The following is a 12,563-nucleotide window of genomic DNA, read 5'->3' on the forward strand; positions in this document are numbered from 1 at the left end:
TTTTTCACTCAACCATTTAAAGTAACTAAGTTAAACCATTAGGCACCACGCGCCATCTGCAGAATTGCAGATATATTTTCTGACATCGTTGTTCATACTCTTTAAGAAGTTGATGATCATATTGCACATACCGAGTCTATTAGAATCTATACAAGATGAAATATCTATCACTCTTTTGTACATGTTATATTTATAAAGATACTTAATAACAACTGAATTTTGGGCCATTTGATTTATGTCAGTAGTGTCAATTTGAAGTGAGTAAAAATTCGCTTCTTGAATCTTCACTAACATTAAATCGTCTCGTGACATTATTGATGTGATATATTCTATCAATACAATGTTATGCTATTCCCTTTATGTTGATGATCAGCATGTTTCGTTATAACATTGTTATGCCTCTGAAGAACAGGTTCTTATTTTGAAAGTAATAGTATCATTTCCAGGAAATTTCCATGATCAGCATTAACATCTGTTAAGCTTCGCATATTTTCATTCCTACGATTTCAAAAGGCAATTCCTCATTTTCCGATAAATTGGGCAACATCAATAAATACTTCTAACACTCGCTTTTGTTCTATTGCATTTTTTGGTATATGAATCGTCATTTGTGAGAACAAAGTACTATATATGTTTTTTTCCTTTTATATTCATAATATGCGCTTCTGTACATTTATTAATTTTACAGGCTTCATGTTTATTTCTGTGTTGTATTACATGGCGGCAATCTCTTATTTCCCCATTAAGAAAAGTACTTTCGTTAGAGCTGTCGGAATGAATTAAACGAATGAAGCAGAATATTCCGTTTGTCTCTTTATATAAATTCAGCCATTTTCTATTACTTCTGTTAGGACGATAGAATACTAGATGAGGAAGAAAAGACAAATGTTTTGAAGCTAAAGGTTGTCAGGGATTTTTGTTAATAAAATCCTGTCTGTCGTGCAAAACAGAAAGCCGACAATATGAAAAGGACAATGATGACATGCTTGTTGTTGCTATGGTAATATTTTCTATATTGGTTGTGTCCATTGTTAGCAGTACTGAATTGTTCTCATTTGTGTTTGATATTTCAGCTTCAAATGTTTCTGAAGTGGTTGGGGGCCTCTTGTTGTTTGCGCAGTACAGTCAAAAGTCGTTAATTCGGACACCCATAATCCGGAATGATCTATAATCTGGACCTCAAAGCTAAAAACTTTCTGCGCATGTGCTGTGTTGACACATGCGCATAGGCGTTTACGCGTGCGCGTAAGACCTTTTACCACTGTGCGTGTGCGCAAGCGCAGAATATGTTTTCGCGTGCGCGTTTTACATATAACGGATGGTATAATCTAAAATTATCTAATTATCTATTTCAGTTAATTTTGATGATTGCGTTGTTCCTGAATCTTCGAATTGGATCCGGCTTATTATTTTTTGCAGACTGTAAGAGCCATTTTATAAAAGTAAACTTGAACTTTCGACTAATAACTTTCGACAAATAGAATTTCCGATTCTGGTGCTCCCAAAGGATCGTACAAAACGAAAGTATGTTTCGATGTCCATCAAACAAAAAGTGGAATTGCTGCAAAAAATGGTTAAAGACATGAAGAATGTGACAGAGAGGTTAGTGAAAACGAAAAAATTTCGATTGACAAGTTAGTCGGTATTCTCGGCACAACAATTAACGGGATTTGAACAGCGGAACTTTGTAACTGAACAAGAAATTGTGTCTGTTTATAGAATTAAAGAGAAAGTATTATCACATAAAACGAAGCAACTTAAAACAACTTACATTGAAAGAAATGTTTAATAAAGTAAACAAATAAATATTAAGCTTTTTTTTTTTTTTTTTTTTTGTAAATTTTGATACCCTTTAGCTTATAATTGTTCTTTATTTCATAATTTTAATTTTATAATTTCTGCATGCCATCTTACGAGATTTAAACTGATGATCTATAATCCAGAAAAATCGATAATCCGGAATCGCCGAAGTCCCGACGAGTCAGAATTAACGATTTTTGACTGTAATTGTCGTGGGAGAAGGTGCTGGTTTTGAAAATCCAGGATATATATCCGTAATTTTTGAGCAATGCATTGCAGAATCCTTCATTAGTTTTTGGCTTTTTTCTCATAGTTTCTGTCCTCCGCCTTTGATTTTCCGTTCATCCATTCTAAGTACCTAACAAGTACGGCTGTAGAGTCGGGCAGATTTTGGGGTAAAAGGAGTCGGAGCTGGAGTTGTTAAAAATAGGTCGACTCCAGTTTTTGTTGGACAGTTTGAATTTGAAATGAAATTTAAATGAATTGAAAAAAATTGATGACAAGCTGAGTTATTATTTTTATTTATGAACTATATACATTAATAAATAGTTATATTCTATTTTATTGACATATTAATAAATAAATATAAGGGAGGAGGATGGATGTGATATGTGCCATTAGTGATTAAACTGATTCATTTAGTTACAAATCTCACTGGTAAATTTAGGTAAGCAGCAATAGCAGCAAGAACTCCCAAAACTGATGTCATTCTTCAGAAGCGAGCAGGAAAAGGAGTAATTATTGATTAAGCAACACGATAAGGAAGTACACATTTGATGATAAAGAGGTTTTTAGAATTAAGAACTATTTTAGAAGATGTAGATAACCCTAATGTTTCACAACAGAAAGACTGGAATGATCTTGCAGAATTGGAAACTCTTCTTTCTACACCGCATATAGGCACAAAAAAGCTACAATCTGAAGAATTGACAGGAGGCGAGAATGGAAGAATGGGATGTTTGTTCTTTCTGAAATGGAGGGTTTATTGCAGAAGGAATCATTTCTTCAATGAAGAAAAGAGAAACTAGTTTGCGCCAGACAATGAGATCTTGCTGGGTTCAATATATGTAGATCCAAAACACCAAATTTTCTTGGATGACGAACAAATTAAAAAGGCAAAGAAAGTCATCTGTGAACTTTCAATAAGAATGAAATTATTCTGAGAACAATTGGAGTATTGAAATCAGACTGTTATAATGCATATTCAAACTGCAGTCTCTATCATCCTCTTCCAGTGATGAATTAGATTTTGTGAAATATTTTTATGTAATATTGAAAAGGCTAAGGCAGAGCAAATGAAAATAAAGAACCAAGAGCCTTGAGATATAAAAATGAAAAAATACAAACAAGATTTCTACATGACCTTTGAAGAAATAGAAATATGATTGCATTTGAAAGACACCTCTTTTAGAACTTATAAAAATCTATCCTAGCTCTTCTTCGTACTCAAGTTAGTGTGGAAAGATTCTTCTCGGCTCTGAAGTTTATCAAATTGGATCTATGGTCCTCTAACAAAGAAGATCTTGCCAAAGCTATACTATTTCTTATAAATTACTAATGCCAGTTTTTCCATTTCATAATAAATGCTAATTAATATAAATAATTTGCTATGCCATCAATGTTTTTTCTGTAGCATCTATTACTCCTTTTATATTAAAAAATAAGCTGTAACCCACGTGTGTATGTTTACATGCACATATATCTATATATATGAGGGATTCGGAGTCTTTAAAATTCCAGGAGTCAGAATCAGTCATTTTCCTTACCGACTCCACAGCTCTGCTAACAAGTAATGTAAAAATTCAACTGCAATATTTTTATCATCAACTTATATTATTCAGTGACACAGTAAAATTTGCTTTGAGTCTTTTTCAATTACTGTTATAATGCAATATTTTCAATTACACAATTAAATTAGAATGTGACTGTATTGTATTTTCATTAATCTTCTTTACGATTGTCGACGCTATCGACCACTGTCGACTATAGGCTCTACTCTACCCCTACCCTGCAGACTACAGCTACCATATCTCATGTGAGTTTGAGTGCGATATGCAGTCTGCCCATCCATGTTTACCTCACGCACGTGGCTGTCTCGCTGAGTCATCTGTATCGATTTGATTTTTCGCATTTCTTAATTGGCCCGAAATCGCACCAGCCCAACAGGCATATGCCCGGTCACTCACTGGCCCTATCCACCACTGAATGGTCCTTAACAATAAAGTGAAATAAAACCACTGCGACTTTGAAATTGAGCACATATGTCAAATTGCAGCGATGTTTTCTGAAATTAGTAAGTCTGGAGATGTATAAAGTAGGTATCAACTCGCTGTTTATGTTATTTATAAGGCAGCAGTAGGATTTCAATGCGGTAAAATTGAAATATTTCAAAGAAGTAGAACAACAGTTTGTCTGAATATTTATTTAATTGTATTATTTTATTTCTAAGCTGAATAGTATTTACTGTAATGCGAATGGGACTTTTTTATTTTCCTATTTTATTTCAAAGATTTTTTTACTGCTTCATTCTTATTCAAAAAAGCATTCTCCCAGTTAAAAGAATATTTTGTACTATCTGATTATCTGCATTCCCGATTTCAGCATTAAAAGGAATTGCCATGTTTTTGGTGTATTTTCATGTATACATGCAACAATACCACACGTTTGAAAGCATATAGAATTACATGCGTTATTTCACTGAATAAAAAATACTAAAATAATGGCCATATAGATTTTAGATTTTTTTTCTTTTTTTTCATAAAATTTCTCGTTTCTTATAAAATGCTTCATTATTTTCTGATTGTTCCTTATGAAGAGTTGCCAATTGATTGGCAACTTTGTGAATTGGTGAAAAATATTTGTTTGGCTTTTCTTACAATCCATAGGTATTGATATGTTCTTAAATAATAACAAAAAGAAGCATTCTATTCTATAAAAGAAACCAGAAATTTTATGAGAAAAAAAAAATTCTAAATAGCAATATTTACATTTTTTCACCCAGTGGAGTTCATTTAAATGACAGGTAAATATAAAGTGTGTATACAGGGTTCATACAGTCCCTTAAAGTTGGTTAGCTTTGGTTTCTTTGATTACGACAAAGCAATTAGGGCAATATCCCTAAAGGGGAGGGATGCCTTCATTGAGTACTTCCTAAGGGAAACTGGCTCGTATACATGAAAATGCCCATGCAGCCAGCCTATTTGTGGGATTTGAACCTCAGACCAAACTACCAGTGTTTAGCAACTTTATTGCTCGGCCACTGGTGAGGCTGTACATTCCTTAAAAGTCCTTAGGGTTTTTTTTTTTTTTTTTTTTTTTTTTTTTTAGAAAAAGATTTCAGTCAAATTCTACAGTGTACAAGAGTAAACATTTTGGTTTTCTCTTTGTGAATTTTCTGCTCATGAATACAATTTACTATTTTAAAATTAAATATCTTGGTTAATTTGTCATACAGAAGTTGCACTTTTCGTATCTTATTTTTAAAAATAAACATAACAATTTTCCTCTCTTTTGTTCCGCTGATGATTGTAGTTCAGATTGTAGAAACCACTTCTGTATAATCTTGTACACCCTTTTCCTCCTTGTACGATGTAAAAAGGCTAAGGCAATACTTAGCCTTTTTACTTCGTACAAAGAAGGAAGTATTGTAATCGCGAAAAGTTTCAGGCATCATATTTCAACGAAAATATCCATTTTGATGCTATTGAATGAAATTTAACGATGTTTTTGCTTGAAATCTGTATGTAAGGACAGAATAAAAGACTCTTTTCACCCCAAAAAATTATAAAACTGATTTAAAAGGAATTCTGAAGAGAATTTTTCGTGGCGTCTGTGCGTACATACGTACGTATTTCGCATAGCTAAAAAATGAGTAGCCTCTGAACATTGAAATTTTGCATATAGGACTGCTATAACATGTAGATGTGCACCTCGTATTTTTTATCTATATATTACTGTAGAATTTTAGGTACTTTTTGATTATCCATACTTTCAGCAAAAAGCTGCCAAAACGTACTGTTGAGACAATGAATCATGTTGCCAAAAGGCATTTATGTAGCAACTCATATATAGTATATCCCCAGGTTGCTTTCCAGGTTGCATATTGTGTTCCCTTCATTAGGGATTTCAGCATTTTAACATAGTCTGGACCACATACTGCAGGTTTTTTTTTTTTTTTTTTTTTTTTTTTTATCAAATTTTCTGCACATATAGAGCATAATGTAGCTTGCTTAAAGGCATCTTGTGCCTTCTTTTCTTTCTTATTTTAGAATTTGGGTGCTGAGTTTGAGCAGTATGTACATGGGAAAAGCAGTACCCCCAAAACAAATTGAGAAGTATGTGTCTTTTATGGAAGGAATGTAAAAAAAAAAAATAGATGCACTGCATGCATCATAAAAAAAAAAAAAAAAAAAAAAAAAAAAAAAAAAAAAAGATTGCCAAACAAACCATTTCTCTTCAAAGTTAACAGCAAGTTCACAAATGCTTTCCAAAGTTGGCCACAAATTTATGACTCTTTGGTGGGGGTATGGACAATCAGAAAGTGCCCAATTTTATTTAGTATCTATCCTTCATCGATGCATGAAAATTCATCTAATTTTTTTGAAGGACTGCTATATTTCAGCTTGTTCATTTTCAGCATAAAGTGTGCGAGTAGTGTAGATGTTGTCAATATCTTTTTTTTTTTTTTTTTTTTTTTTACCCCTAATGAGCCAGTTTTCCTTAGCAAGCCTTTCACAAAGGTATTTCTTTTACACCAGACAGCTCATGTTAAATCCTTGTTAAGCCTTTGTTACATCTTTTGGACAGCCTTTGTTAAAATCAAGCAGTTAATTAACTCTTAAGTAATTTTAACTGATGCATAATGTTTAGTTTGCATAACCTGTTCTGGTCTTAATCAGAATTTTGTTTTGGAGGTAAAATACTTTTTTTAATTAATTTTTAATAGTACACTTTATGTTCTTAATTGATTTAAATTATGATTGTTGTATGTACATACATTTTTCCTCTTATAGAACGGAACTGATTCGGCGATTAAAACGATATCAGATTGCAAATCACAGCTGCTTTATAATAAAGTATGCTAATGACATGAGGTACGATGCTGTTAATATAGCTACCCATGACAGGTAAGGGAAATTGTTTGAAACTGACTGTTTTTCTCTTTATTATAATTATTTTTGTGAAGAATTTTCCAACAACTTTTACCCTTCTATGTAGGCAAACGTTTTCTGCTGTGTCTTCGACTAGCTTAGCTAATTTGAAGTCTGAAGCTGAAAATCATAGTGTGATAGGCATTGATGAAGGACAGTTTGTAAGTTACAGAAAATATTTTAGAAATGCTTCCATTGAATTCTTTTAATTAAAGTATAAATTGCTTAAAAATTTCAGTGACTTTTAGATGTTTTATAACAAATTTCAGTATTTAATCAAAATAACTAGCTTGGTATTGTTATACATATTTTATCTAATTCCCTGTTAAGTACTGTATTTTACTAATCACATTGTCAGCAAATTCATTCAAATTGTCAGCAAATTCAAATTCAAAGGTTTGTATAAAAGTGATGTTCTGTTTTGCTAAATAAGCTGCATTCCAGTTTATTGATTGCATCTAAATTTGACAAAAATCAAAACTTGGTTTTCGGAAATTACTTTCATATGAAATTTGAGCCTATTGCAGTTCTTAATAAACAAAACTTTTTTTATATAATTTACCATGCGAGTTAGGTAACTTGTATGTTTTTTGCTTTTGTACACTTCTATGTTTTGATATATGGCCTTTTTCCGAATTTAATGCTAATTCATTTTTTTCTAAGCATTTGTAATGGAAAACATAGTCAAAATTAAAATCATGTTTCAGTTCTTACTTGATAAGACTATGGAACATCAATCGTTCATCCTCGGATTATTTCTAGATGAACAGGCTACCTAATCAGATTTTCATTGTCTTATGTAACATGAAAATGAGCCATTTTTCTTTAGAAAGTCCACAACAAAGGCATACTTTGTATGCTTTGTAAGTCAAAAAGCCAGTGTGGACTTTGATATAATTAATTAACCATTTGGTTAGTGGAATTTTATTTTATAAATTATTATTATTATTATTATTATTATTATTATTATTTTTCAAATTACGCTGCTTAGACTCTATCGAGCATACGGTGCATTGCAGTCCATTTGCCCCTGCAGTTGGAAGAGTCAAAAATTTCTTATGAAAGAACATCTCACAAAGCAGTACAAGAAAAAAGGGGCTGTCCGGTTGTTGGAGTACACAGTCTGAGGAGTCAGCAAATCCAAATTTAAAAGGATGAACCTGTAAGTAATCATGTTCCATCATAAATTTGAAGCAAGCCATACCAATAGTTCTTGGCAGAGAAACACAGCTCTGTTTGCACCAATGAGGTGTGCCAGTTCTTCGCAGTTACATCATCCTTGTAATGAAAGAATCTAGCCTTATATGAATGTGCTCTCTAAAAGGCCGTTCAGACTAGGTTTAGCTGAGCTTAGGGAGTCAGTTCCATCTATTGACTAGCTCCGCTATGTGTGCAGTTCAGACTTTTTAACTCGCTGCAACATGGGAAAAAATTGTTTTTGGAGATGGGTCGCTAAGTCAGTTAGTTGTCTCCGTTAACTCAGATAAACCCCAATCTGAACGGTCCCTAATAGTCTGATGTTTCTGAGAGGAGCATGTAATTCAGGTTGATTAAAATTACAACCCACCTTAGTGAGTACATCTGCTTGCTCATTGCCAGGAATATTGCTATGATTGAGAATGCATTGCAAGACAACATCCCTTATTGACTCAATTAGAGAGCTGATCAGTAATTTGCACTCTAACTCTGTGGATGTAAGGAAATCTTATAACCTCTGATAGTTTGAATGGCAGTCTGAAAATCCACAAACAGAACAATATTTTTATCAGCTGTATTTTTAATGATGCTGAGAGCCATCAAAATAGCATACAATTCAGCATCAAAGTTGTTAAAAAAGTGCCCAGTTCTGTCACTTGGTCAAAATAGTTCTGAAAAGACACCATCATCAGCACCTTCAGCCATCAGTAATGATGTTAATGAGTATGAGATACGAGTCCAGTGTGCTGTAGGATATCTCTCATAGATAGTAGCCAATGCTATCATTTTAAGTTCAACAGGAAAAGAAGAACTCTTTTTAATGCTAATAAACAAGTCTAAAGCATAATGCAAAGAGCCTGGAAAGATAAAAAGTTTAAAAATAGTCAAACAATTTAAGGGAAACCCCATATTTCTTCTAGTTGATCTATCATCACAAAGAAAGCGTTTTTGTGTCTTTAGTCTAGATTGAGCTGGAACATAGTTAGGCAGGGTTCGTACAGTCCTTAAAAGTCGTTAATTTTTTTAATCGATTTTTTTGTTCTTAAAAGTCTTTAATTTCGGCCAAAATAGGCAGAAGGTCCTTAATTTTAATCATCTGAAATTTCTGTTTGTTTTTATGACTGTCATTTTGAGTGTGAATTAGCATTTTGAAGGAATATTTTTGGCGATTTGCTGGCAAATATGGTTATTTTTTGAATGAGTAAATGCGTTAATGGGTTTTAATTTATTCCTATTTCTAATGTAAATGTGGAATATAGTTTCTGAGCAAAAAGTGAAACATAAGCATTTCGAAATTATTTAATTTTTTGTAATGAAGAGCTCTTAAACAACTTTTCGCTTTTGGGAATGTAAATTCTTTTATTTTCTTTTATTAAATGGTTCTAAGTTTGGCGACTTATCAACATTTTGATGATTTTAAGATCAGTTTCTATAGAAATTCTTTAATTCCAAGATCTGGGAATTTTTCGACGACTTTTCTTAGAAACATTATAACATTGATAAATTTCATTAAAATAATGGTAATGTATTGTAATTATATTTAAGAAATAACATTAAAGTAAAGCATTTTTATTTTTCGCTGTCATGCTATAAATTCCATTTTGGCCACTTATTATGTAATATTTTGAATATGAAAAATAAGCAAGGTATAATGCTATAGCAGCACAATTTACGAAACAGTTCTTAGGAACAGCAAAATAGCTATGTAATTAATTAAAAATGTCTTTTTAATATTTTTATGGTAAGAGTTTTCCCATGTAATTGTCTCAGAATATTCAGAATTCTCAGAGTATGCATCAGTTTTCTCTATAAAATTAATTTTACACTTTTTTCCTCCGATTTTTCTTTCCAAAATATTTCTGGCTTTTTGCTGTTACAGAATTGGTAGGGGTAATTTTTCGTTAGGATTTTAGACATTGCAGCTTGGAAAGTTTAGAAAGATTTTAAGGCAAGATCTATAGACCCAAGATTCTAGAAGATTTAATTCCTAAACATGTGACAAAATGGAAAATGTCTCCATGGTATTAACACGTAATTTCTCACTTTTTGGAGAATGCCTGGAGCAACAAATGAAAACATAATAGTTGAATGTTTTACTTCTGATACTAGAAATTTTTTTCATAACATTTTTATCTTCCCTTTATTTTCTCTACTTTTCACTAGACACAAGCATGGAAAATATAAAAAAAATGCTTCTAATCTTAACATATGGACAGGCATTATAGAAAAGAAGTTTTTTTAGTAATGAAGAACTTGAAAACTGACAATTTAAAAGATTCATCTAATATGTCTTAATGCATCATGCACACGGCTGGCACTAGGCATTTCCCCACCTGATGCAATCTCTGTGGATCTTAAATTCTGCTGCTTGGTACCTTTCTAAATTCTGCCACCAATGCCTGTTCTAAATTCTAAAAGTTTTGCCATTTCTAGATTTTGTTGCTCAGTGTGTCACTAAATTCTAAAAATTTGCCACACCAGCTTTGTAACTGGACCTTACCAGTTATATTTCATATTTCTTCTGAATTTTCCTATTACTAGAGAAATAAAATTAGCAGCTTTTTCTATACATTCTAAATGCATATAGTTTTTTAGAATAACTGAAATCTTTAATTAAATTTTAATTAATTTTAATTTAATTAAGCGCTTCCATAAGCACTTCACTTTTTCTTTTAATTATGTTTTTATAGAATATGTATTTGTTATTTATAAATTAATGTTTCTTCTTGTAAATACAAAAATGTAAATTTTTTAAAAAAATGTTCGTAAATTTTTCTTATTCAAAAACTTAATAAAAACAATTGAGGTGGTGTTTTGGGAGCTGGAATGGATTAATGGCATTTAAATTAATTTCAATGGGGAAAATTGCTTTGAGATACGAACAATTTGACATACAAGCAAGGTTATGGAATGAATTAAACTCGTTTGTCGAGGTACCACTGTATTATTATGTAAATTACCCAGTTGTTTACAATTTCAGCCTTTACTATAATTTCCCATTTCTATTTTCTCACCAGAATACAAATCACTTAGACAGTTTTTAAACTGAGGTTTTTGGAGGGTGAGATGGAAGTGTGTTTCTGACCTCCACTTGTTCCCTGCATTAGTTTATGCCAGCTCTTATAATTTGTAATTATTCGTCTTTGCATAACCACTGTAGACATTTGAATTTGTTATGATGATAGAGTTACTGAGCCAGCTTAAGATGAAATTAAATTATATAGTCTTTGACCACTAGTCCATATTTTTAGCTTGAATTTGACTACTCTTGTTTAATTACATCACTACGAGCTGTAATTGACTTTGTTAGCTTAAGAACATACCTTTATGTTTTAACTTCTTTTTAAAAAAGAAGCTTATTTAAACCTGTCTGACTTTGTAGTTACTTTCAGACATAGCGATAATTTGCTTCACATCTGTTGGGGGAAAGACGTTGGACTAATTAACTTTTACCAGCTCAAGTAAAACCCTCATTGTGGAGAGTTGTAATTGTACATTGTGGAGAGGTTGACAGGTTAGGAGATAAAACATGCAGAAACTAGTGAGAACATTGTTTTGCTTACTGAGACAAATTTCTAATTGTTAGAAAAAATGCTTAAAGAGAAGGAAATCTATATAAATTAGCCAAAATGTCTGGGAAGGCTTAAAATTAAAAAGATGCATAAATATTTTGTGCATCTTTTTAATATTTTGTTGAGCGTTGTTCTTACGAAACATAAATGGTTCGTATCTTTTAATGTGTAATTATCTAATATCATTTAAGACTCAATGTCATAAATTACATGTATTTTAAACTGTTAAATTTTATTAGATTTTAATGGGAACAATATTTGTTAAAAAAGAAGTAAGATTTAATAATGACCATGTAAATCCATAATGACTATGTTATCTAATACCTAATTTAATTACTTATAACTAACTGCTTATCCTTAAAAATTATCTCTGCATATTAAATCGAGTTATTGCCTTTCATTTAACCCTTTCCGTGGTCACAAGATAAAACACAAAAATGTAGAACTTATTCTTCGCATCTAGTGAGACTTAATGCAAAACAATTTATCACTTCTGGTGCTTTAGTAGATTATTAGAACCTTAAAGTATATTAACTGAGTTACAACCCCTGGAACTCTACACGAAGCTACGACACTAGCTCGTCAGACAGAGCCCAGCTAACTTTCAAAACTTGCCAACAATGCTTATATCAGGCCTTTCAGGTTTGTTCTGATCAGCAGGTCTCTCTTTAGACTAACAGGAGTGGTGACAACAGCTAGTCTTTTGTTTTGAATCATGCTGAATGCAATTTTACATCTCATTTTAACCTATGACTTTTGACATAAAATTTACCTGCTGTTTATTAAATCTCTAGACTAAGTATGTGACAAAATGAGACATAAAAGAAAATATATATATATAAAA

The 12,563-nt window shown here is 31.9% G+C and overlaps 1 protein-coding gene across 3 annotated transcripts in view; it reads left to right on the forward strand.

Annotated features, from left to right (window-relative positions):
• The window catches only part of LOC118194978 (thymidine kinase, cytosolic-like), a 48,932-nt gene that overhangs the window by 6,283 nt on the left and 30,086 nt on the right, over positions 1-12,563 (forward strand). For all 3 annotated transcript variants that reach the window (XM_085824710.1, XM_035366202.2, XM_035366203.2), the window contains 2 exons: positions 6,813-6,926; positions 7,018-7,111. In XM_085824710.1, coding sequence (XP_085680836.1) covers positions 6,813-6,926; positions 7,018-7,111 — 208 coding nt within the window. The remainder of the gene's footprint in view (positions 1-6,812; positions 6,927-7,017; positions 7,112-12,563) is intronic.

The sequence above is a fragment of the Stegodyphus dumicola genome, chromosome 10, assembly GCF_044657685.1.
Source record: "Stegodyphus dumicola isolate Sdum_Otavi_A_Nest chromosome 10, ASM4465768v1".
Lineage (NCBI taxonomy): Eukaryota > Metazoa > Arthropoda > Arachnida > Araneae > Eresidae > Stegodyphus > Stegodyphus dumicola.